Genomic DNA, 24,041 nt, shown 5'->3' with positions numbered 1-24,041 from the left:
AATTTATTATTTTATCTTTAGACGTGACTTAACCGAAAGAACCAAATAATCATTTACTGCAGTCACGAAAGTTCTAAAATTAAGATTGCATTGTATGGGGTTTTGATGTTTTGTTTTTAAACTATGGGAGGAAACTGGGGAACCTGGAGGAAATCCACGCAGAACAGGAGGAAAATAAATTGAACTTCGCAATGAAAGGCTGTCGAGGCGGGAATCGAACCCAGGCCCTTATTGCTTTGACACAAGTGTGACCACTGCACCATCGCTCTGCCGCTCTGTGTTCTGTAGAAAGGAGTAGGTCATTGCACAGCCCTATTCAATCCATTGCTGAATGCCTTCCCACGCCTTCTCGGTAATGGCGGTAATTTGACCATACTTCACCACGATGGAAAGAGCAGGTTGGTGAAGGAGGAGGAAACCCAGGACCTGTTCAGATGTCACTCGCCACCGTGGCTGGGAATTGACTCGAGGTCGCGGGGTTCAGTGCAATGCGTGAACCGCCGCATCGACACTCCAGGACCATCCAGCATTACAAGTTGCGGACAAAGTATTATTTCCGCTTCCCAATATTTTTATCCCCCTTATTTGGTTTTGTAGACAAGGAATCGCGTGTATTTCAAAGTAAAACCTTGTTTTTTAAGGCCACGTTTTTTACAGCATTTCTATAAAGTTAGCACTTTTTCAGTAGCATTTAACATTTTCATACGATCTGGCCCTAACTGTGCCCTCGCCAATGTAGCTGGGTTTTTTTTCTCAGCTTATATCGCTTAAGCTGACCTTAACACTCGGCCCTCTTTGAAGGCAACAAACGTCCGCTGGCGGGAGCGAATATTCCAATATTCCTTGGTAGGGGGGGGGGGGTTACACAATGGTGCTGTGGTACGAATACCACAAACTTTGCGTGAGAGTGGGAGGGGGCCCGCGGTGGTCAGTTGGGTGAACCTCACGTAGCGTTACGCATCTCAGCGGTGTGTTTTGCGTCTTACAAGCTGCGAACATCGTAATGCCCCCCCCCCCTCCCTTCACCTCGACGCCCACCGTAAGCCAACACCCACATCCCGCGACCCGTGATCTCTCGCCGCCGTGATTAATGACCCCAGTCAATGGAGCCGCACGCGCTAATGAGTCCGGAGCGATGAAAGGCGAGTCGGCGTGGCAGTGAGGTCGTCGCACCCGCCCGCGTGTAAGCTGAGTGTGCCCGCGGGTATTTTTTTCGGTAAGCGTCGAGCAGTGGCTCGCTGTAAACACGTGTCCCTCGATTGCACTCGGTGCACTTTAACACCGTCCGATAAACATCTCTCAACCGTGGTTTTAGTTGAAAGTCCCACGTGGGGATCCATACCATGGCTCAGACGCATCCAGGTCCCAGGGAGCATTTTATGATGAGATGATGACGATGGTGGCGGTGACGATGATGATACAGCGGCTGTTTTTTCACTCTGTTGGTCTTAGTCACAAGAGCAGTGTGTGTGGTACCATGGGGATACGGACCTTGCATCCCTGCACTAGCGGCAGGCGCCCCCCGGCCCTGTGCTCATCCCGAGTTTCAAAACCCTCTCGCCGCACGTTCCCCACGCTCTCCGCGTCGCCACCGTCGCCACCGCTCCCGCCGCCGGAACCCGACCTTTGCGCCACATCCTTTCCCGTTCGTCCGCCCCTCCTGCCGGCAGTCCCGACCCCGCATCGCACCCTGGCCGCTCGCTCGTGAGCGCGCGATCCCGTCGCCCTCCTGGCCGCCCTCCCTGCCGCGGGCTGCCTGGAGCTCCACCAGCGTCGGCGGCCGCGCGGCTCGTAGTTCAATCCGCCGCTCCCCCTCCCGGCCGGTGCCGACTCGACACGCCGGCAATTGTCAATCTTGAGCACGTCCGCGTCCAGGTGCCGCCATGGGTCGGAGAGCCCCGACGCCGGATTGGCCAGAGAGCCGCGAGCCTCGCTCCTCACCGGCGGCAAGACGGAGTAGAGGCTGAACGACGGTGGCAAGTCGGGCCCCTGGTCGCTGTCATGGGCTGTGCCAGCTTTGGAGCCGGATTCCGGCACGGGGCCGTGGTGCGCACCTCGCCCATCCTCATTCCGCTCATCGGTCGACGTGGCGCAGTCCTCGTCCCTGACGAGAGCGCGCGGGGCCACGTGCAGCCGAGACGCGGCCGAGCAGAGCTCCTCCACCTCCCCTCGTGCCTCCACCTCCTCATGCTCCTCCTCCTCATCCTGCTCACCATCCTTCTCCTCCTCATCCTGCTCATTGGGATCAGGGTAGCAGCCCCGTGGAGACGAACCCTCGCTGTGGACCATCCGTGTTGTCCACTTATCCCCCGTCCATCTGCCCCACGCGGTCTGCTGAAGCGTCGCGAGCCGGGCCCCCGGCTCTGCGGCCAAGTCCCAGGTCTCCCGCGCCGCTCCCGGGCCGCCACTCTCCCGGGCCGCTCGCCGAGCGGCCGCTGGCCGGCCCGGAGTGCCATGTCGGAAGGTCGCGGCGGACCCACGGGCGGGCGCAGTGGACGGGCCGGTGGCGCCGCGGCGACGCGCGGAGTTCGGAGTCGGCAGGGAGTAGGGAGCGGAGCGGCGCCAGCCGTGAACCTGCAGTATGATGACAATAATAACAATCACAGAAACGACAACCACAACAATCACAGCAACAACAACCACCACAACAATCATAACCACAACAATCACAGGAACAACCACGACAATCACAACAAAAACAATGACGCACGAGTCCTAGGCTTGCTTTAATGTAAGCACTTTGTGTTGTTTATCTGGTTTGCAGTAAGTTTTGGCATGGGTTTTGTGTCAATAATAACTTGTTGTTTTTGCTCTTGGTTACACATTCCGTCCACCCTGCAAGGTGCTGTAGCTGCGGCCACAGCCGATGGGTCTTGGGCTGTGGCTGTCGGTGGAGTAAATGGAGCTGCGTGGCTCAATGGGGCCTTGGGCAGCTAAAATAATAAAGTCCGAGTCTGCTTCTCGGATGTGTTTTGTTTTCGGGTTGGACTGCGTGCATTGTGTTTTCACTTCCTGAAGAAACTCCCAGCGTGTGGAGCAAAACGTCGGACATAATGTGCGTATGTTGACCTTCTTTCGCACCGTACGTAGCCAATGACGGCGAACAACGCGCGCGGCACGACCTGGTAACGCATCGGAGAGTCACGCAGCGCAACCGGGGACATCCTACGCAATTGTTCTGCGATTGGTAGAAATATTTACGTTGTATTTTCTCCCAAATACAGTATACTCCATGCACAACAGGTGTTATAGGTTGCAGGGCTACGTCGTGTGACGCAGACTGCGTCTGTGCTCCCACACGATCAACAACTCGCAATGATCAACTCGACGATTGGTCAAACAACACCCACGACCCACACGGCATGGAAGAGGGAAAATTAAACTATTTAAACTATTTCTTTTTATTATACCAAGTAAGGTCCATTGAGTTATATAGCTCTTTTAAAAAATGTATTAGTAAAATAACAAACATTTGATTAGTTTTAATCGCTGTTTGGCCTCCCACAAAGTGATACCTATTCTGTCGACCCACGTTTGATGATGATTTAAATAAGCACCACAAACGTTTCCTTCACCGGTCCACCTCTCTGCATGACGACTTGCTGTAAAATAATTTCTTATACAACCCATCAGGCACGGCACGCGTTCTGCTGAAAGTGCGTCATTTCAGCAGCACTGATCTCAAGACAAGCGACACTGGAGCGGTTTCGACGGAGCAGTCAGGCTTGGTTAAATCAATGCTGACGAACGGCCGCAAATATCACAGGACGCATGGATGATGGACTCAAACAATTGCTCTGAGTGCGCTGCTTCTAAGGCACGAAAATCTGGCTGGCTAATTGCCTTGTGCGGCATAACTTGTGGGCAGTGCAGCGAACTCCATTGTACTACACTATGCCCCCACGTCTATGCTCCCCCGCCTCGATCAACACACACACGGAACAGCAATGACAGTGATGGCACCATCATTCAAATTCCATCCCTTCTGGGTGCCCATGCACGATGACCCAGATCTCCGGTTACAAATCACTAGGGGCACCCACATCCAACAACCCCCGAATCTCTCCACAGTTACCGCTCAATAAACTCGTGCACACGGTCGCGCACTCCATACCGGCAGCCAGTCCACGATCTGGCTGGATGGGTGGCCAACCCCTACGCGGTGCTGGTCGCATGTGTCATAAAGGGGCCCTAAAAACACGAATATTAAAACACGCATTTTTTTACTTGCACAGTAAAGTAATTGTATGTTTTCATTTGCTACACAGCCAGATAATACGACAAATCGCTAACCTTAAACACCCAGTCGTTCGTAGTCGAAGGCATTATAGTACTATAGTAATAGAGCAAGTGCAGAATCACTGAACCGGAATTGATAGCTTGAAAGCATTTAGCGCGGGGCCCGTAGCAACTACACATGTAGTAGCTACTTGTGTAGTAGCTACACAAGTATCTACTACATATGTAGTAGATACTTGTGTAGTAGCTACATGTGTAGTAGCTACGTGTGTAGTAGATACTACATATGTAGCAGCTACTTGTGTAGTAGCAACATGTGTAGCAGCAGCTACTACTACACGTGTAGTAGCTACTACACGTGTAGCAGCTACTTGTGTAGTAGAAACATGTAGTAGCTACACGTGTAGTAGCAACTTGTGTAGTAGCTGCTACACGTGTAGCAGCTACTTGTGTAGTAGCAACATGTAGTAGCGACACGTGTAGTAGCAACTTGTGTAGTAGCTGCTACACGTGTAGCAGCTACTACACGTGTAGCAGCTACTACTACTACACGTGTAGCTACTTTTGCTACGAGGATAATCCGGCACCGCTCCACGCCGTCATCTTGGCTCACGCTCAGTCGGCGCGCGGTGCGTTGACGGCACAAGCAGCTCTCCCACCTCTTCAGCCCAGGCTCCCCTCGCCCTCGCCGCCGCCTCCTCCTCCTCGTCCTCCTCCTGCTCCTCGTCGCCCGCGGCCCCCCCGCTGCAGGCGAGGAGGGCCTCCACGATGCGCCTCTCGGCCGCCTCGGGGCTCGCGGAGCAGCAGCCACGGGCACGGCCACACCAGCCCGCACGGCCCTCCATGCCCGGCGGCCTCCTCCTCCTCCTCAACCTCGTCGGCCTCCTCCTCAACCTCGTCGGCCTCGTCAGCCTCCTCCTCAACCTCCTCCTCAACCTCGTCAGCCTCCTCCTCAACCTCCTCCTCAACCTCGTCGGCCTCTCCTCCCCCAGCTTCCTCAACCTCCAACGCCTCAAGACGTTGACTCCAGCTTCTCGGCTACATCAGCCTCTTGCCGTCGTCTCAACCCTCCTCAACAACCCCCCCGGGGCTGCTCCTCAATCCCCCCCCCCACTCCCCTCGTCAATCTCCCTCCTTCTCCCGCGACCTCCTCCTGAGCTCGCTCAACGTTTCGCGTTCGCAACCTCCTCAAGCACCCCCTCCTCGCTACCTCCTCCTCCTCAACTCACTCCAACTCCTCCTCCACCTCCTCCACCTCCCTGTCGCACGGCTCCTGCAGCTTGCTCAACCTCAGCCCTCCTCAGCCTCGTCTCAGCGGGCTGCCTTCTCCCACCCGCGAGCTCCTCACGAGTGGGAGATCCCTGCAGGTGCAGGTGGAGGTGGTGGTGGAGGAGGATGAGGAGGAGGAGTTTAGGGTGATGCCAGGAGCGCCAAGTCACCTCCTGCTCCACCCCGTGTCCCGTGAGTGAACCCGCGTCTCCGGCGTGGACGATTACCCGTCTCCCCGTCTCGCTCCGTAACACGCCCAGCCCACAAACCCCGCGTCTCCCTGCGGTGTCCCCCTGTGTCTCCCTGCGGTGTCTCCGTGTCTCCCCGTGTCTCCTTGTGTCTCCCCGTGTCTCCGTGTCTCCCTGCGGTGTCTCCGTGTCTCCCCGTGTCTCCCTGCGGTCTCTCCCCGTGTCTCCGTGTCTCCCCGTGTCTCCCCGCGGTGTCTCCCTGTCTCCCCGTGTCTCCCCGCGGTGTCTCCCTGATGTCTCCCCGCGGTGTCTCCCTGAGGTGTCCCCGTGTCTCCCCGCGATGTCTCCGTGTCTCCCCCAACCTCCCGGGGCTGGGAGCCCCGAGCCCGGATCTGCGGGGCGCGTCACGCGAATCTCCATGGCGACGGGCGCGGGGGGGGAGACTCCTCCGCCCCAACGACCTCGCTACGTCCCCCTCCTCCATCCTCCTCCTCCTCCTCCATCATCATCCTGCAACATCCTGTGAACTATAAATAATAAACTATGAACTATAGATATAGCTTTAAAGCTTACCAGGTAAGGCCCCAACTGAGCTACGCAGCTCTTTATCAGAAGCGACCTGGGCATCGCGAATGAAAGCTCAACAACTGCTTATCGTGTGGACATGTACAGCAGCCAAATACTCCTGAACAACTGGCCCACAAAACCCCGTTGTTGTAATGCACTTCTACGCTGCCGCGTCTGTGCTCCACACGTTCAACAACCCGCACTCCTCAGAATCACAATATTTATACGGGGGTAAGAACGTCACAACAGCAAACATTACACAAACACGAGAGTAGTGCAAAGTTACAAGAAAGGTAAACAAATCTCACAAACACAAACAAATACAACTGAACCATTCCCATCCTACCAGGCAAAGCCCCACTGGTGTATCAACTCGACGAGTGGTCAAACAACGCTCACGACCCACGCGGCATGACAGGACAAACTCACGACGTCAACTTTGTTTTAGTTTGACCACGTGAGGCCCCACTGAACTTAAGAGATCGTTTTTTGGTGAAGTGACTTGGCCATCACAAATGAGAGCTCAACGAAGTTGGGGACTTATCACGTGGACATTTATAGCGGCCAGACACTCTGAACTCGTGATGTTGATTCTCAATGTGGACTCGGAGACAAATCCACGCGACCAAGGGGAGAGAGACACGCAAACTCCAAACCACACAGGCGTCAGGGTCAGGATCAGGATCAAACCTACGACCTCCTGTATACCAGGGGAGATATTAAACACTTGCCAGCTCTCTCTCGCTGTTGTCCTTCAAGTTCCCCTCCACAGTCTCCCTCTGTCAGATGCCCTCATCGGCAGCATGATCACACCGCCTCCATCGCTTGCCTGCGGTGCCGCGGTGGCGAGACGTTAACTACCTCGCCTGGTGCGCAGGAGGTCGTGGGCTCCATCCCGACCCTGACGCCTGTTTGTATGTTTGGAATTTGATTGTATCTCTCCCCGTGGTCGCATGGGATTTTTTCCGGGTCCTCCGGGTTTTCCTACCACATTTAGAATCAACATCACGCGTTTAGAGTGTCTGGCTGCTATAAATTGCCACACGATAACTTGCTTCGCTGAGATATCATTTGTGGCCAGGTCGCTTCTAAAAAAGCACTACCTTGATCAGTGGGCCTGACGTTGTATTTATGTTTTATCTTCCATCGTCACCCACTCCGTCATTCCCATTCACCACGGCTCTCTGTCATCACCCTCCTCCTCCACCATCTCTCTCCCATCCTCCAAATCACGTCTTATCCACAATTTCCCGATAATCCACTCCATCCTCACTCCTCCATTCCCCACGTGTCCCCCCGTCAACCCTGTCTCCGAGGGCTGATTTGTGTGTCGATGGAGACCTCGGCAGCGTGATATGTTGAGTTGATTATTTTACAATGTTGCATCGAACTGGGACCCATGTCTTCAGGAGACGGTCCCTATAACGTTTCCCCAATTCGCCAGCATCGATTCAAGCGAGGCTGACCGTGCTGGCGAGATACTGAATACCGAAACTGGTCGAGAGGTTTGCTTGGACTGAGCCCATGCTGCTGAGAGTGTGCGCTCCCAGAAGGCTGTGGAGCTGATGGAATGTGCAAGAAATACTTTAGGTGTTTTTATATTATCTATTCTGCAGCGAGAAAGTTTTGGCACGGGCCCTGGTGCAAGGCATTTTAATTGGGATTCCTATCTCCAATGTACCCGATTCTTTAGTCGCCCCGAGCCCGGGCCTCATCTGGCTGTTGAAGTCCTCGCAGAGTTGCACCGCCTGTATGCCCGAGAGCTCCGCATCATTAACCTGAATCCTCCTGAGGTGAGAGACATTGAGATCAGAAGGCTCTTATATATACAACAGACCCTGGGGCAAACACTAAACACAAGTCCTCTCTCGGTGAACATGCAATGTTGGGTCAACGTTGGCATTTTGGTTGGACCGATGTTGGCCCAACCTTTTCCCAACGTTCCAATCTCACTGGGCAATTCCCAGATGGTAGGAGCCATGGGTCACTGCAGAAAGCAGTAGTACCTGGGGTGGAACGGTTTTTTTGTACACAGTTGCTGAGCAAAATACCAAAAACATCTAGCAGCCAGCAACATGCGGCACTAACGAAGTTGCAATAGATAAGAGTGGCACGCACTTCCTGGATTCAGCAAGGTTATTTATCACAAGAGCTTGTGTAGACGAGAGACGTAGGGAGGAAGCAACAAGAGAAGACAGTTGATCTGTAGTGTGGTGAGTGGGTGGGTGAGTGAGTGGGTGAGTGTGCTTGTTGTGACTTGCAGTGTGGTGAGTGGGTGGGTGATTGAGTTTGTTAGTGTGTTGTGATCTGTAGTGTGGTGAGTGGGTGGGTGAGTGAGTGGGTGAGTGTGCTTGTTGTGACTTGCAGTGTGGTGAGTGGGTGGGTGATTGAGTTTGTTAGTGTGTTGTGATCTGCAGTGTGGTGAGTGGGTGGGTGAGTGAGTTTGTTAGTGTGCTTGTTGTGACCTGCAGTGTGGTGAGTGGGTGGGTGAGTGAGTTTGTTAGTGTGCTTGTTGTGACCTGTAGTGTGGTGAGTGGGTGGGTGAGTGAGTTTGTTAGTGTGCTTGTTGTGACCTGCAGTGTGGTGAGTGGGTGGGTGAGTGAGTTTGTTAGTGTGCTTGTTGTGACCTGTAGTGTGGTGAGTGGGTGGGTGAGTGAGTTTGTTAGTGTGCTTGTTGTGACCTGTAGTGTGGTGAGTGGGTGGGTGAGTGAGTTTGTTAGTGTGCTTGTTGTGACCTGTAGTGTGGTGAGTGGGTGGGTGAGTGAGTTTGTTAGTGTGTTGTGATCTGTAGTGTGGTGAGTGGGTGGGTGAGTGAGTTTGTTAGTGTGCTTGTTGTGACCTGCAGTGTGGTGAGTGGGTGGGTGGGTGAGTTTGTTAGTGTGCTTGTTGTGACCTGCAGTGTGGTGAGTGGGTGGGTGAGTTTGTTAGTGTGCTTGTTGTGACCTGCAGTGTGGTGAGTGGGTGGGTGAGTGAGTGGGTGAGTGTGCTTGTTGTGACTTGTAGTGTGGTGAGTGGGTGGGTGAGTGAGTTTGTTAGTGTGTTGTGATCTGCAGTGTGGTGAGTGGGTGGGTGAGTGAGTTTGTTAGTGTGCTTGTTGTGATCTGCACACGTGTGGTTGTTGAACACAGTTGTGATGGGTGAGACAAAACAGTGATTTGTAAATCCACTGCTGGATGCACGCCCTCCCCCTGCCACGCCGTGCTGAGTCGTGGGGGTTATTTGACACCACACTGGGGTTCGTGAAGGTGGGAAGCACAGCAGTGCCGTACAACAATTATAGTCCAGTATATGTGCGGGACTGCCGTCTGCTGGCCACAAAGTGTAATACAATACTATAACGTATTCCCAATCACTGCGTCCGAAATCCATTCAATGTGAACAAAATATTACGGACGTTCACAATATTAAAGCATGTTCTTTATTCCTCCATCCATCATACGAATCTCCAAGCTTTTCACTCGAATTAGCACAGCGCGTATTCTAGCAATTATCAGAATCAGACTGTTTACTTACACTGGAGGAATCCGATGAGCTATTAAGCTATTTTAACAGATGTCCAGTAGGGCCGCGTCAGATCGTTACCACAACAAACTATACAAAAAAACGAGAGATTTGGAAACCCAATCAAGGACAATACGGATCCTTGTTATTAGTTTAGATTTAGGACAACACGGGGATCCATTCTGTATAGAAGTCTAACACATGAGCCAATACCACTGTGTGGCCGTAATAGCACGTGTGCTATGAAGAAAGGCCATTTCCCGAAACGTCGCCTATTTAATATATATTTTTTCACTTTAAGCCCATTGTGTTGAGAGTGTTGGTGTTGTTTCTTGTGCACTACTTGCCAACGCAGCAGCAGTATCACCGGTATCACTCGGTGATTCGGGACAAAAAACACTGGGTTCGTAAATTTGCCACAATTGTTTTCGCGGTGTTTCTGGCCAAAACTGGGATTCGGAAAAGAAACCCGTGAAAACAACGAGATGCATCGACCGCACTGAGCGGACGGCTTTCGCGGTGGTGCTGTAACAGCTTCTTCTTCTTCTTTGACATACGGGTATAAACCATGGAGACTGATGGAGAAAATACAACAATAGTCGAGGAAACAACGAGGCAATCTGTCCCGCCAATTTGAAAATACAATGATTTTACACATCTCGTCAGCCACACCGGCCTGCTTTCTGGGAGTGCACAATTTCAGCAATCGAGAGGGCCCTTGCCTTTGAACACCTGGCAGGGCAATAGTATTGGTTGAAGCAAATATGACTGCTGATGACTCTACAAAGACCGTGGCAGCGCCTTCAAAACAACACCACACCAATACCAACAACACTATGACCACCAGCAACAACTTCTTCTTCCACGCGTTTGTCCCACTCACGTGGGGGTGTCCGCTGCCCTTGCCAACATTCTCCACGCTGCCACGTCCTGCGCCATCTCTCTTTCCGCTCCTCGGGCCACCGTGTCCGATCGCACCACATCGCCCCCCTCCACCTCTTCTTCTGCCTTCCTCTTCATCACTTTCCACTTGCGTCACTTGCACCTTCTGACCCACGTAATTTTCCTGTTGTCTCTCCACGTGACCGCACGACACCAGCCTTTTCTCGCTCATTTTCTCCGTGAATTTTACCACCTTGAGCCTTCCTGTCACGTCTTCATTTCTCACCCTGTTCTTCCTTGTTAAACCCAACATCCTCATCTCTGTGACTGACGTAGATTGCCTTCCCTCTTTCTTGTACCCCATCACTCGGCCCCATACAACAGCACCGGCTTCACCACCGTCTTGTACTATACACTACACTATACACTACATTGTACACTACACTATACACTACACTATACACTACACTGTACACTACACTATACACTACACTACACACTACATTGTACACTACACTATACACTACACTATACACTACACTATACACTACATTGTACACTACACTATACACTATACACTTTTCCCTTCAACCAAACTGGGACCCTCTTATCGCACACCACACCAGTCATCTCTTTCCATTTCAGCCATCCAGCCCTTGTTATTGTTCTCATCCATCATAGTGACCCAACAGCAACACGTTGTGGCACCCCGGTAAACTTAAACTCGTTTGTCTTCATGAACTGGTCAATTCCAATTAGCAATCTCCTGCATTATTTCCACTGAAACTTGCCACCGTGTACTCCGTCTTCGCTCGACTGCTCCTCAACCCATTCCCTTCAATCTTTTGCACCCAGATCTTCAAATCCTCTTCCACTACCCCCTCTGCTTCCACCGGCATCGCCACAATGTCGTCTGCAAACAGCATCCACCAGTGGGGCTCCCTCTGCATGTCTCTCTCGTGAATGTGTCCAGCACCAGGATGAACAGGAAGGGGCTCAGGACGGAACCTCGCTCCGGATTTCACTTGAAAGCCCCCCGACACCCCATAGCCGCTTCACACGTGCACTCTCCCTCGTTCACGCTGATCCTGGATCAGCCGGACGTACACCTCAGGGATTCCTCTTCTTCTCATGCACCACCAGGTGAGCTCGCTAGACACCCTGTGGTTACGCTTTCTCGAGATCAATGAACACCACACGCAGGCCCCGTGTCTTCTCTCTGAACTTCTCCATCAATACTCTCAGTGCAAAGATCGAATCCATTGTTTCCCTTCCCCGTCTGAATCCAAACTGACTCTCGCCAATATCCATCAGCTTCCTCAGTCTCCTTTCTATGATCCTTTCGTTTCATGGTGCGACTCATCATCAACAACAACAACAAACACAGCTGAGTGGACTTGCTGAAGACCGGTACCAGCAGTGTCAAGATCGGCCTCCAAGCTAAGTTCTTTAGTTCGTATTTGTTATACATTTGCTATAATTTTACAACATATACTCCCTTCTTAAGTTAAAATGTTACTGTTTGCGTGGGTTTGTGTAAACATGTTTGTTATTTAACGTATTGTCTTTAGTCTAACACTTAACGGTTGTATGTGTTAAGATCCTACCTTTTTTACGATTTTTTTATTTTTTTAAAGATCCTAATTTTTTTTTAGTTTTTGTATTTTAAAAAGTTCGTTTTGAACGGATTTTTGTATGATTTTATGACTCAGTTTTTAACGGGGTATTTTTTTCATCCGTTTTAATTGGCAGAATAAGTAAATATTCCGATCACGATCATCGGCCTCATATGAAATGCCCCCGCCAGGTGGCGGCATCGCCCCACGGTGAATTGTGCCAAGACGCTCGCCCGAGTGGCCGTGGCCACGAAACTGACAAGCAAGCAACATCCATCCCATCCATTATTCAGCTCTCATGAAATATTCACCCGCAACACGAGTCGAACCGCGAACTCAGAGGAGTCCCGTGCCAAATTTGAGGGATTGCATCCGTGACGGCCACATCCAGAGGGATTGCTGGATCCATGACACGGGTGACAGAGGCGCCACGCTGGTGAGATGTGAACTCTCTCGCCTGCTATCCAAGAGGTCGTGGGTTCGATCCGATCCCTGACCCCTTCTGTATATTTGGAGTGTGCATGCTACTCGTCCCGTGGTCGTGTGGACCTCCGGGTTTTCTCGCCACATTTAGAAACAACTTGCGCGATAAGCCCAGCTGTCATTTGTGGCCAGGTTTTTTCTGAAAAAAATCTATACAGCACAGTGAATCTTATCTGGTATAATAATAATTATAACAGCTCTAGTTTAGTTTAGTTTTTAACTCCCAAGCCGCCAATTGTCATACCGACAATCCAAGGTAAAGACGCAGCGCTGCAATTGCTCGCTCATGCCATTGCTGCCGGAATATCCTGCACGATAGAGACTCCCTCTAAAGTATACTTTGGCCTATTCTTTCACGCTGCCCAAACCTCTTGGAAGAGAAGACTCAATATTAGCAGCGCAATTTGTACATGTACAGTCCAGCCCTGGTGGTGACGATCGACGCGGTGGTGGCTCTGTTGGTGATTGTTGAGAGTGTGAGTAGGTGCATGTGAGAGATGTTGTGTCTATTTATGGGTGAGTGTGTGGGGAGCGGTAGTGTAGCGGTTAGCGCGCTGCGCTACGAACCTGGGTCCCGAGTTCGAATCTCGCTCACGGCCAACACCAGTGACGATGATCTGAACCGGTCCTAGTACTCCCCTAGGTCGACTCAGCCTCAAATGCTGCGGTGTGTAAACATCGCCACTGGGGAGACAAAGGCGGTCGGGCGTGGTGCCGGCCACCCACCCCCTCGTGTGCCGTTCCGGCCTGAATAGGTGCTACTCGCTATCAGCAATTGCCCAAGCAGTCTATTAAGGCTATACGGGGGGTTTTGTGTGTGTGGGGAAGCGTTGTGTAAACATCGCACGCTGGGCCTCCCCTAGGTCGACTCAGCCTAAATTAGTATCTGATGCGATGTGTAAATACTGTATCGCCACTAGGGAGACAAATGCGTCCGGGCGTGGTGCTCCCTCGTGTGCCGTGCCGACCTTCATAGGTGCTTGCAAACAGAACTTGCCCCAACAGTCTGGTAAGGCTATACGGTGGATCTTTGTTGCGTGCATGGGAGATCTTGTGTGGGTGAATGAGTATGCGTAACAACGTGTGACCATATATGACGGTATGTGTGCGCCTTTAAAACGCAGCAAGTTGACACAGTAGGGGGCACAGGTGGTGCATCTGCCAGTTAGGTCAGTCAACCCCATGGCACTTTGGGTCTGTCCCGCGACCTGTCGGGGCGCCTTCGACACTTCACGTGTCCTCAAAGTGCACCTTGCCTGGCACAGGCGCCGTGGCGATGTCACCGCCACTTTGTGGCAAATGGCATTTGATGTATGTGTGTTAGTGTGTATACTGTATACTGTTTATACTGCACCGTATACTGTTTATAGATGTGGTTTATAGTGGAGAGCAGTCGTGCAGTGGTTAGCGCACTGCGCTACGAACGCAGCGAGCCGAATTAGATTCCCACAACCAATTGCAAGTGGCGAATATGTATTTATTTGAGCCGGTGCTGGTCCTGCCCTAGTTCGACTCAGCCTTAAAAATGTGTTTCTGGCTCGGCGTGTAAACGTCAGCACTTTGGGAGACAAAGGCGGCCGGGCGTGGTTCTGGTCACCCCATGCCCGCGTGTGCCGTGCCGGCCTTCATGGGTGCTAACAGCGCTTGCCCCTGCTAATGCTTTTCGTGGTATCGTTGTGTTGTGTGAGCCTGCGTGAGTATGTGTGAGTGTGTGAGAGAATGTGAGAGTGTGTGAGTCTGGAGGGGCGGTGGTGGTGGTGGTGGTAGCGGGGGCTGTGGAGGCTGGGCTGGTGGTTGACAATGTGGGGGTGAGGGCTGGAGGCGAATAATGGGGTGAGATTCCTCGTTATCGTCTCCTCCAAATTCATTAGCGGTGTGAGCTCTTGAGCCCCCTTGGTGCTACGCGTGTGCGTGTGTTAGTGTGTGCGTGTGTTAGTGTGTGCGTGTCTTAGTGTGTGCGTGTGTTAGCGTGTGTGTGTTGCAGTATGCGTGTGTTGGAGTGTGCGTGGGTTAGACTGTGCGTGTGTGTATGCACGTGTGTGCGTGTGTTCGCGTGTGCCTGTGTACGTGTGTGCGTGTGTTAGAGCGTGTGTGTATGTACGTGCGTAGAGTGTGCGCGTGTTGTTATGCTGGTGTATTGTGTGAGTGTGTGCCCGTGTTAAATTGTATATGTATGTTCGCATTGCCTTAATCCAGCCTTAATCATGAGCACTGCGGAGACAAAGGCGGCCGGGCGTGGTGTTGGCCACCCACCCCCTCGTGTGCAGTGCCGGCCTTCATAAGTGTTCCTAAACAGCTCTTGACCCAACAGTCCGTTGAGGTTATCCGGGGGGATCTTTTGTTTATATGCAGAGGAGCGACGCTCGAAAACGCCGGGCGGGCGAAGACGCAGCGAGGTGGCACCGGCGGCGCATCTGCCAATCATCTCAGTCAGGCACGTGCACCCAGCCTGGCACAAGCGTCGTGGTGACGTCACCACCACCGAGTGTCGAGCGACAGTCGTTGTTGCGTCGTGTGGACACCGACCACCGCACACCGCGTCTGTACGCGCCGTGTATCTGCGTGCGCTACGCCGCGTGAATGTCCGCACCGGCGACTTCTCCCTGCCTCCCCCACTCCCCCAGTCGCCCCCTCCGAGCCCCCCCCCACAACCCACCAGACCCCCCCCCGCCGCCCCCCGTCTCCAGAGTTTATCAGCTGCACGCAGCTTCGCCTCCACTATCCCCGCCTTCCCGCACACCACTCACTGTCACGCGCCTCAATGGCGATCAAAGAGAACAATTAATAACACGCAGAGACACACGCACTCACACACACGCACACACACGCACTCTCTCACACACTCTCTCACACACACACGCACACTCTCAAACACACTCTCTCAAACACACACTCTCAAACACACTCTCTCACACACACACACGCACTCTCACACACACTCACACACACACACTCACACACACGCACACTCTCACACTCACTCTCTCACACTCTCACACACACACACTCTCAAACACACTCTCTCACACACACACGCACTCTCACACACACTCTCACACTCTCTCACACACTCTCACACACGAACACTCTCACACACTCTCACACACACACACACCCTCACACACACACACACACAATCTCTCACACACACGCACTCTCACACACACACTCTCTCACACACTCTCTCACACACACACGCACTCTCACACACACTCTCACACACACACTCACACACACACTCTCACACACTCTCACACACACACACTCTCAAACACACTCTCACACACACACTCACACAAACACTCTCACACATTCTCACTCACACACACTCTCACACACTTACACACACACACGCACACTCACGCACACACACTCTCAAACACACTCTCTCACACACGCACTCTCACACACACTCTCACACACACTCTCACACACACACACACTCTCACACACACAAACTCTCACACACACACTCACACACTCTCACACACACTCTCACACACACTCACACACACTCTCACACACACAAACTCTCACACACACTCACACACTCTCACACACACACTCTCACACACTCTCACAGTCACACACACTCACACACACTCACACACACTCTCACACACTCTCACACACACACTCACACACTCTCACACACACACACTCACACACTCTCACACACTCTCACACACACACTCACACACTCTCACACACACACTCACACACTCTCACACACACACATTCTCAATCTCACACACTCTCACACACACAGTCACTCACACACACATTCTCAATCTCACACACACAGAAACAAAGATTCCCCGTATAGCCTTCGCCAGACTGTTGGGGCAAGTGTTGTTAGCGAGTAGCACCTATGAAGGCCGGCACGGCGCACGAAGGATTGGGTGGCCAGCACCACGCCCGGCCGCCTTTGTCTCTCCCAGTGCTGATGTCTAAATACACCGTACGCTGGATGCTCACCTTAGGCTGAGTCGACCTAGGGGAGGCCCAGAACCAGATACACACACACACGCACTCACGCACATACTCGTAGACCCACACGCATACACACACAGGTACACACACTACACGCACAGGCTCACCCAAACGCGACAATACACACACACACATCGCGCGCACACGCATTCACAAAGATAATGATCACCCGTATAGCCTTAATAGACTGTTCTGACAAGTGCTGTTCGCGAGCGCCTATGTCAGGCGGCACGGCACACGAGGGGGTGGGTGGCCAGCACCACGCCTGGCCGTCTTTGTCTTCCCAGCGATGATGTTTTAACACACCGCACGCTCGATTGCTCCCTTTAGGACGAAGACCGGGACCGATTCAGAAATTCGCCACCGATGTTAGCCGTATTCGCTGATCAAACTCTGGTGGCCGGGTTCGATTCGCAGCGCGCTAAACGCTGCACCACCGCTCCCCACATATACAAGGAGGAAAATCCCCCGTGTTGTATTAAGTGACTGTTGGGGCAAATGCTTTTAGCGAGCACCTATTAAGGCCGGTACGGGACAGGGGGGACAGGTGGTGTGGCCAGTACCATGTCGCCTTTGTATCCTTAGACAGACACACACACGCACGAAGACACACACACACAGAAACACACAAGACAAATATAAAGGTCCCCCGTATAGGTTTCATATATTGTTTTGCCAAGTGCTGTTAGCGAGCAGCACCTATGAAGGCTGCCACGGCGCACGTCCGACCGGCTTTGTCTCCACAGTGGTGATCTTTACACATCGCACCAGGTACTCATTTGAGGCTGAGTCGACCTAGGTGAGGCCCAAAACCGGTTCAGATATTCGTCACTGGTGTTGGCCGTGAGCGGGAATCGAACTCTGGTCTCCAGATTCGTAGCGCAGCAGCGCGCTAACCGCTGCACCACCGCTCCCCAGAAATACACACACACCGGCACACACACAGATACAGACACACACACACAGACACACACCGACACACAGACAGACACACACACCGACACACACACACACAGACACACACACAGATACAGACACAGACACTCACACACCGACACACACACAGGCATGCACACACAGACACACACACAGACACACACACAGACACACAGGCACTCCGCATCGCAAATAAACACGCGGGTTGGGCCGTCTCGTTCGGCTGCGCTAAGTCCCCGTGACTTTATCTTGCAGCCTCAGAAAGGCCCTCCAGCTCCCCCCTCGGCACCCCGCCCCCACAGCTCCCCCCCCACCCCGGTTCGAAGCTTCTGCCGAGGCCCGATTATCACGGCCCGGACCAAGCGCCCCGTTCCATTACCCAGAGCGCACCTGCGCGCAGAAGATTAGGGACCGGGGGCCCGGGGTGGAGAGGTGGAGGTGGTGGGGGTCGGGGGTTTGGGAGGGGGGGGATTGGATGGAGTGGTGCATGGGAGCGGAGGGTGGTGATGATGGTGGATGTGGTGGTGGTATTGGCGGTGAAGGTGGAGGAGGCTTGTGAAGGATGCTACTGGGCAGTCGGAGGCAGTCGCCCTCCAACAACAACTGAGGGCAGAGGAGCGACGCTCACAACAACGAGCGGAGCGCCGGGCGGATAACATTCAGCAAGTTGGCACAGTGGTGGGTACAGCTGGTTCCCAGTCATCTCAGTCAGCCAGCTCATGGCACCCGGGTCTGTCCCGGGACCTGTCAGCGAGCCTTCGACACTTCACGTGGCCTCAAAGTGCACCTAGCCTGGCACAGGCGCCGTGGTGATGTCACTGTCACTTGGTGGCGAATGGCGGGTATTTGTGTTGGTTGTGGTGGTGGTCGTGATGAAGGTGGAGGTTGCGGTGGTCGTGATGAAGGTGGAGTTTGTTTTCGTTCTGGGCCACCCCTAGGTCGACTCAGCCTTAAATGGGCACCTGGTGCGGTGCGTGAAAACGTCGCCACTAGAGAGACAAAGGCAGCTTGGCGTGGTGCTGGCCACCCACCCCCTCGTGTGCCGTTCTGGCCTTCATACGTGCTCGATAACAGCACTTGCTGTTAAGGCTATAGGAGGCATCTTTATCTTTGGTTGTGGTGGTGATCGTGGAAACAGACTCACGCGCACGGCTGATGGTTCATTTATTCGGCTTTCAACACAGACAGTGACGCCACGCCTAGGGGGCCCTGCGGACGTTGACGTGGAGTGGACTTGGGTGCCCGCGAGTAGCCGCACCTTGCACGGGGCTCGAGACACCCCGCAAGACGCCCATCGTCGTTGTTGACAACAACAATCGTCATTTAGAAAATAAATAACAACAACAAAGTCTCACTCCAGTTTTAACGCAGCGCTTCCGAACTCCGCGGGTGGTTGCTGTTGTCGTCCGAGCTTTCCGACTTGGATTCGGGTTGTTCGCCACGATGTCCGACGTTTCGCTCCAGGTACGGGCAGCTCCTTCGTGCACGTACGAACCCGAAGAATCTGCCAGTAACCAGTCCCTAACCCCGATCCTAACACGAACACGTCCGTCCCGAACACGAACACCCCTCACCCCCACACACCTCCACGGTGTTCATCGCCTGGCGTTCGCTCTTCAACCAGCAACCGAAGAAGCTCCTGCCAACGTGGAGCGAAACGTCGGACATCGCGCTGGACAAGCCTCTGCGGCTGAACCCGACACCAAGCGGGAGAGTTGCACATCATCAGCAGCACACGAGCGCAACCCCCGCAAAGTTGACGATGAAGACGCGCGTGTGGCTGATGCTGTTGCTTGGCGTATTACGCAGCACTCACCCTGGGCAATTGAACTCAACGATCATGATTCAAGTCGCATTACTGTTAGGGGCAGGGTAACCCAGCTGGCTGGGCTAGAGAGAACACAGCGGTCTGGTTCGTTAAATCATTCCCGACGCGATCCTAAACCGGCAACATCGGCTCGTATCTTGTCGCCGCGAAGTGGAGTGGCAGCTCTACGATCGAGTGCGCAGGCGGTGCAACTGCACTGGGAGCCCACGTGCCAAAGTGGGGGGACCTAGGCGTCCGCGGGGGGGGGACAGGGGTATAGGAGAGGAGGGAGCCTGGTGGGGGCGTGAGGGGTTGGAGGGGGCGGGGGGCATTTAATTCCCTTCACGAGGGTCCATGCCGACCACGCTCGAGTCCCTGGGCTGTCCAACTAAAGGTCGGAAACTGAAACACTTTTGCCACAAGTCGCGTGTGTGGTGAACGCAGACTTGATGCCTTGCCAAATGTATCGATTTGGTGTTTGGGACATCTTCACACTTCCTGGTTTATTGCCCCAAAGTATAAAGCCTATTCTTTTTAAAAATAAATTTTGATAGTGGCAAACATAACAGGTCCATGGGATATTGAACGAGACTGTTTAAATCCGCAACCCTATTGCACTCCAGTGACGTCACCGCACCGACGTCCCGTTGAACCGGGTCGACGGGGCAGCGAAGCGCCGTCACTTCGATACCCTTAGCGGCTTCCTCATAGAATTAGAAACCGATTTAACAACAACAACAAGAGTTGTTGATGTCACTAAAGCCGTAGCCTTACGATTCCCCGTGCACTTTAAGACAACGCGGCAGCCACGTGACTGGAGCACTCGTTGGGGAGAAGTCCAATTTACTGGACGTCTGGGAAAAGAGCTTTACAGCTCATCGGATTCCTCCTCCAGTCTAAATACATTTTCTGATTCCGATTCAAACATTCGTCTTCCTCGCTCAGCAGGAAAGCCTCGAGTCAAACTCGTGTGGAGCTACACGATGAGAGTTGTTCGTTTCTTTCGGGGGGTGGGGGGGGAGGGGTGAGGCGTCTGACTCTAGGCCCCAAGTAAACACGGCAGTCGAGACTTTGAGCGGAATCGTGCTGGGGCACGAAGCGTCGCGACTGCGCGACCAGCGAGAGACCTGGCAGGGGGAAGGACGCGATGGCGAGGTGCGGTGGTCATGGCGGTGTCGTCAAGCGCCTTGGCCGCGATGCAGCTTGGAGCGTCTCTCTACCAACCCGAGCGGGTTGGTGGAGGGAAGGGGGGGGGTCCAGGTGACTATTGTTGTTTATTAGGGGGGGCATGGACCCCCCTTAGTACCACCCGATATAAATTCGCTACTGTGGCACCGTGCGCTGTGCCCCCCCCCCCCCCAATTGGCTTATTCGACGTGCACCCCCATGCCTTCTTTGCTCCCCCCAACTTCAAAACTCGCAACCCGGGATCTTATCCATCCAGCAGTGGATGAACGGGTCGTGGCGAGTGTTTGTGACGATTGGAATGTAAGACGCCGGCAGCTCTCATCGTGTTGCTACGACCACCCGGGTCCACGTGGTCCCCCGCCACCCAACCCCCCGCCACCTCCCGCCACCACCAACATTATGCAGATTTGACCGTTGACAAAAAAATGAAACCACACGCACAGTTTGAAGGGCCTTTGAAGCGTTTTCTTTTTCTTCCTTCCAATGTCGGTGATCTAAGATAATTGTGGCAGTGGGCGCGTGATGTCGCGCGCGCTTCCTCACGGGTCAGACGCCGCTGACGACGCAACGCGATCGCGAAATGAGACAATCGATTTTTTTTATTGATATTTTTCATTATTTTTTTGGGGGGGGGTGGGTTTTGACTTTGATGAGACGAGCCGGTGTGAATATTTACAGACGAATTGCTTATTAAATTAAACGTACGCACACTCACAGTACGGAATTGCTCTTTTCTCTTAAATACGATAATTCACGTCATGTTAAGATCAGTTATACAGCAACAGAGAGGCTCGCTTCAAGATGATCCTCAAGTCAGACGCCTCGTTCGCATCACCTTTAGAACGTATCTTGGTTTCCGTGTGACAGCCAGTCATTAAGCATGTGCCTTCAGTCCAAAATAATCGATAAAGTGAATTAAACTTGCCTATAAAACAACTCAACACCATTCGTAAATAACACTGTGGGGCATTGAGTAGGAAAACAATATAATAGGCGACGTTTCGGGCAATGCCCCTTCATTGCGCAATAATGATTGCAATAAATTCAACTTTGTAACTCAGCACCGCCCCTGCACGGGGTTCATTTGGTCTCGTAGAGAGAGAGACTCAGAGAGAGGGGACGACTCAAAATAGAGAGGACGACTCAGAGAACGAGAGAAAGAGAGGGGACGAGGAGCGGGAAGGCAGCTGCAGCCACGCGGTGGTGAGAAGCCGCCGCTAAATTCGCCCGCAAGCTCTGCGGTTCTCTCTTATATTGCGTGGTGACGTAGGTAACGCCTCTGTCGGTGCTCTGAGGAAGAGGCATTGCCCCGAAACGTCGCCAATTGTACCCGTGTCTTTTCAGGCCACACACAGTGTTGATGGTGACGAGCGTGCGTTGAGTTTGTTGTTGTTTGCGTTCGTGCACCACTGCCAACACAGCAGGAGTTGCAGCAGCAGCAGGAGCAGCAGAACTCCATGACCGTCTGTCAAGGTGCTCCACGCGGAGCCACAGGATGAGCTCCTCGTGTGCAGGGCGGGCTCGTGACATGACGAGCCACCTTGTTCATTTGTGGCCAGGTCGCTTCTGAACAATGAATGAATACCTCAGTGGGCTTTGCCTGGTGGGATGGGGATAGTTTAGTTCCTCTGTTTTCGGGTGATTTGTTTACCTTTCTTGTACTTTGCACAAGTATCGTGTTTTTAAATCGTTTGTTGTTGTAACGTTCTTACCCGCCCCCTAGTGGACATCTGTGAAAAAAGCTTTACAGCTTATCGGATTCCTCTAGGATGAATACAGATTCTGATTTTGATTCTGACATCGCAGAAATCGCGAGAGAGGCGGCGGCGGCGGCTTCGGGAGGCCTCGTGCAGCAGTGTATGAATGCTGACAGTAATACTATTGATGCTCACTCAAGATCATGGCCATGATCTTGACGTGCCTATCACGTTTGGGATGACGAAGGAAGGTCATTGCCACGAATGTCGCCTCTTTTAATGTCGCCCTTCTAAGGCGATGCCACTGATGAGCGTGTTCCACTTGTCGTGGTTGTCGTCGGCTGTGCCTTTGCACCACTGCCAGAAGGCATCTGTAGTAACATCAGCCGATCATTCGTAAGTTTCAGTTGCTCTTAAAACAAATATTTGTTGGGACTTTCGACGGAATTTCGACCACACGGCGCCAACTCCTGCTGCTGCTGCTGCCGCCGTCTCGCAGGACACGGCACGAATCTCTCCTCCACCGTCGGGAACGCTCTGCGTCTCTGTGCAGTGCCTTGATGCATTCTGCAGAGGGCGAGAGGGGGGCCTCTCTCGTAGCGCAGCAATAGTCCCTTGGGCCAGGGCACTAAGTGGAGCGTCCTAACACTCTTGAGTGGTATCCGTTGCTTGTCTATGGCCAAGCGGAATTGGGTGAATGATCCGATGACGACTCCGCTCGTCGCGAACGCGGCTGCCACACAAAATGCACCGTTATTGGCCACGCCAGGAGGAGATGGGAGGAGATGGGCACCTTGTGCGGTACGGGCAGGAGACAAGCAAGCATCTTGGTCTCAGGTCATGGACTACTCACTGGTGACGTTTTTCTGATTTAGCGAGAATCACGGCGACACGAAGAATAATAAGACCGGTTACCGGACTCAAACCTTTACCCCCCCCCCACCCCCCGTAACTTTGTGGTTTGTTGGGGGGTATTTTTGGCGAGGGGAGAGAAGGGGGGAGGAAGCGAGGCGGGAGAGGGTGAGGAGGAAGATTCCACGGCGAAACGTGACGAGACAACCATCAACATCCGACCACACAGCTCGCCGATTTGACCAAATCTCTAAATCATAAAGCTCTCGGTATTTGACCTTGCGTCATCCTATTCGATAGCGAACACCGCTATTGTTGTACGCATGTAAGTCTACGTAGCAGAGCTGGTCGTCATCACGATACAAGTGATGAGCGCGCTTGAGGTGTGTCCACGAAAGCAGCGGACCACAGATGAGACTTCAATGACCCGAGTTCCCTATTATTATATTATTTTATCGAGGTTTCTTTATCGGTCGACGAAGATTTTACAAAACGAATTAAGGGGGGGGGGGGAGTAGGAGGAAGAGGAGGTCCCATTGAAACTCAGACACGCGCAGCAGCTATAGCAGAGGCGAAGATTTGGTTTCTTTGCTTTCTGTGAGAGGTTTTGGTTATTAAAGCTCCGAGGTCCAAGGTGAAGCGGTTCCGGTTTTTTTTCTTTAATTAGAGATATTTTTATTTTATTTTAAACTTGTTAATTGGTTAATTGGTTAGCCTCCGGAGGTAGTCCACACAGACATGAGACGCACTACGATAATTCCCGACGCGACACGACCGCTTACGGCGACGAAGACTCGACCACGCACGCACACGAGCACGCGCG

At 53.0% G+C, this 24,041-nt stretch overlaps 1 protein-coding gene and 1 long non-coding RNA gene across 4 annotated transcripts; one reads left to right on the top strand and one right to left on the bottom strand.

The window, feature by feature from the left end:
• Window positions 1-79: 79 nt before the first annotated feature.
• Window positions 80-6,064, bottom strand: LOC133340271 (uncharacterized). 3 transcript variants are annotated; one of them, XM_061548363.1, is made up of 3 exons: window positions 5,209-6,064; window positions 4,899-5,175; window positions 80-2,574 (listed from the first exon to the last, which is right to left on the bottom strand). In XM_061548363.1, exons 2-3 carry the CDS (start codon window positions 5,082-5,084, stop codon window positions 1,453-1,455), a joined length of 1,308 nt encoding a protein of 435 aa, XP_061404347.1. In that variant the 5' UTR covers window positions 5,085-5,175; window positions 5,209-6,064; the 3' UTR covers window positions 80-1,452. The 3 variants fall into 3 exon arrangements, with proteins under 3 accessions (XP_061404347.1, XP_061404348.1, XP_061404346.1); XM_061548364.1 differs by having other exon boundaries at window positions 4,899-5,163; XM_061548362.1 differs by having other exon boundaries at window positions 4,899-6,064.
• Window positions 5,534-15,166, top strand: LOC133340296 (uncharacterized). Its single transcript, XR_009754866.1, has 5 exons — window positions 5,534-5,700; window positions 11,620-11,789; window positions 12,034-12,698; window positions 13,666-13,754; window positions 15,098-15,166. It is a non-coding gene; the product is annotated as an uncharacterized LOC133340296 (long non-coding RNA).
• The last annotated feature ends 8,875 nt before the right edge of the window (window positions 15,167-24,041 follow it).

The sequence above is a fragment of the Lethenteron reissneri genome, chromosome 9, assembly GCF_015708825.2.
Source record: "Lethenteron reissneri isolate LAM-NWPU_2019-01 chromosome 9, ASM1570882v1, whole genome shotgun sequence".
Lineage (NCBI taxonomy): Eukaryota > Metazoa > Chordata > Hyperoartia > Petromyzontiformes > Petromyzontidae > Lethenteron > Lethenteron reissneri.
The sequence above is the reverse complement of the archived record's forward strand: the minus strand, read 5'-3'. Positions and strand labels throughout refer to the sequence as shown.

What these genes read in the sequence shown, in the direction of transcription:
- LOC133340271 (XM_061548362.1), bottom strand. Translation starts at nt 5,084, where the DNA reads ATGGAGGGCCGTGCGGGCTGGTGTGGCCGTGCCCGTGGCTGCTGCTCC. An exon ending in GGGGAGCCTGGGCTGAAGAG is followed by an intron (nt 2,575 to 4,898) that starts GTGGGAGAGCTG and finishes ATCATACTGCAG; the next exon opens with GTTCACGGCTGGCGCCGCTC.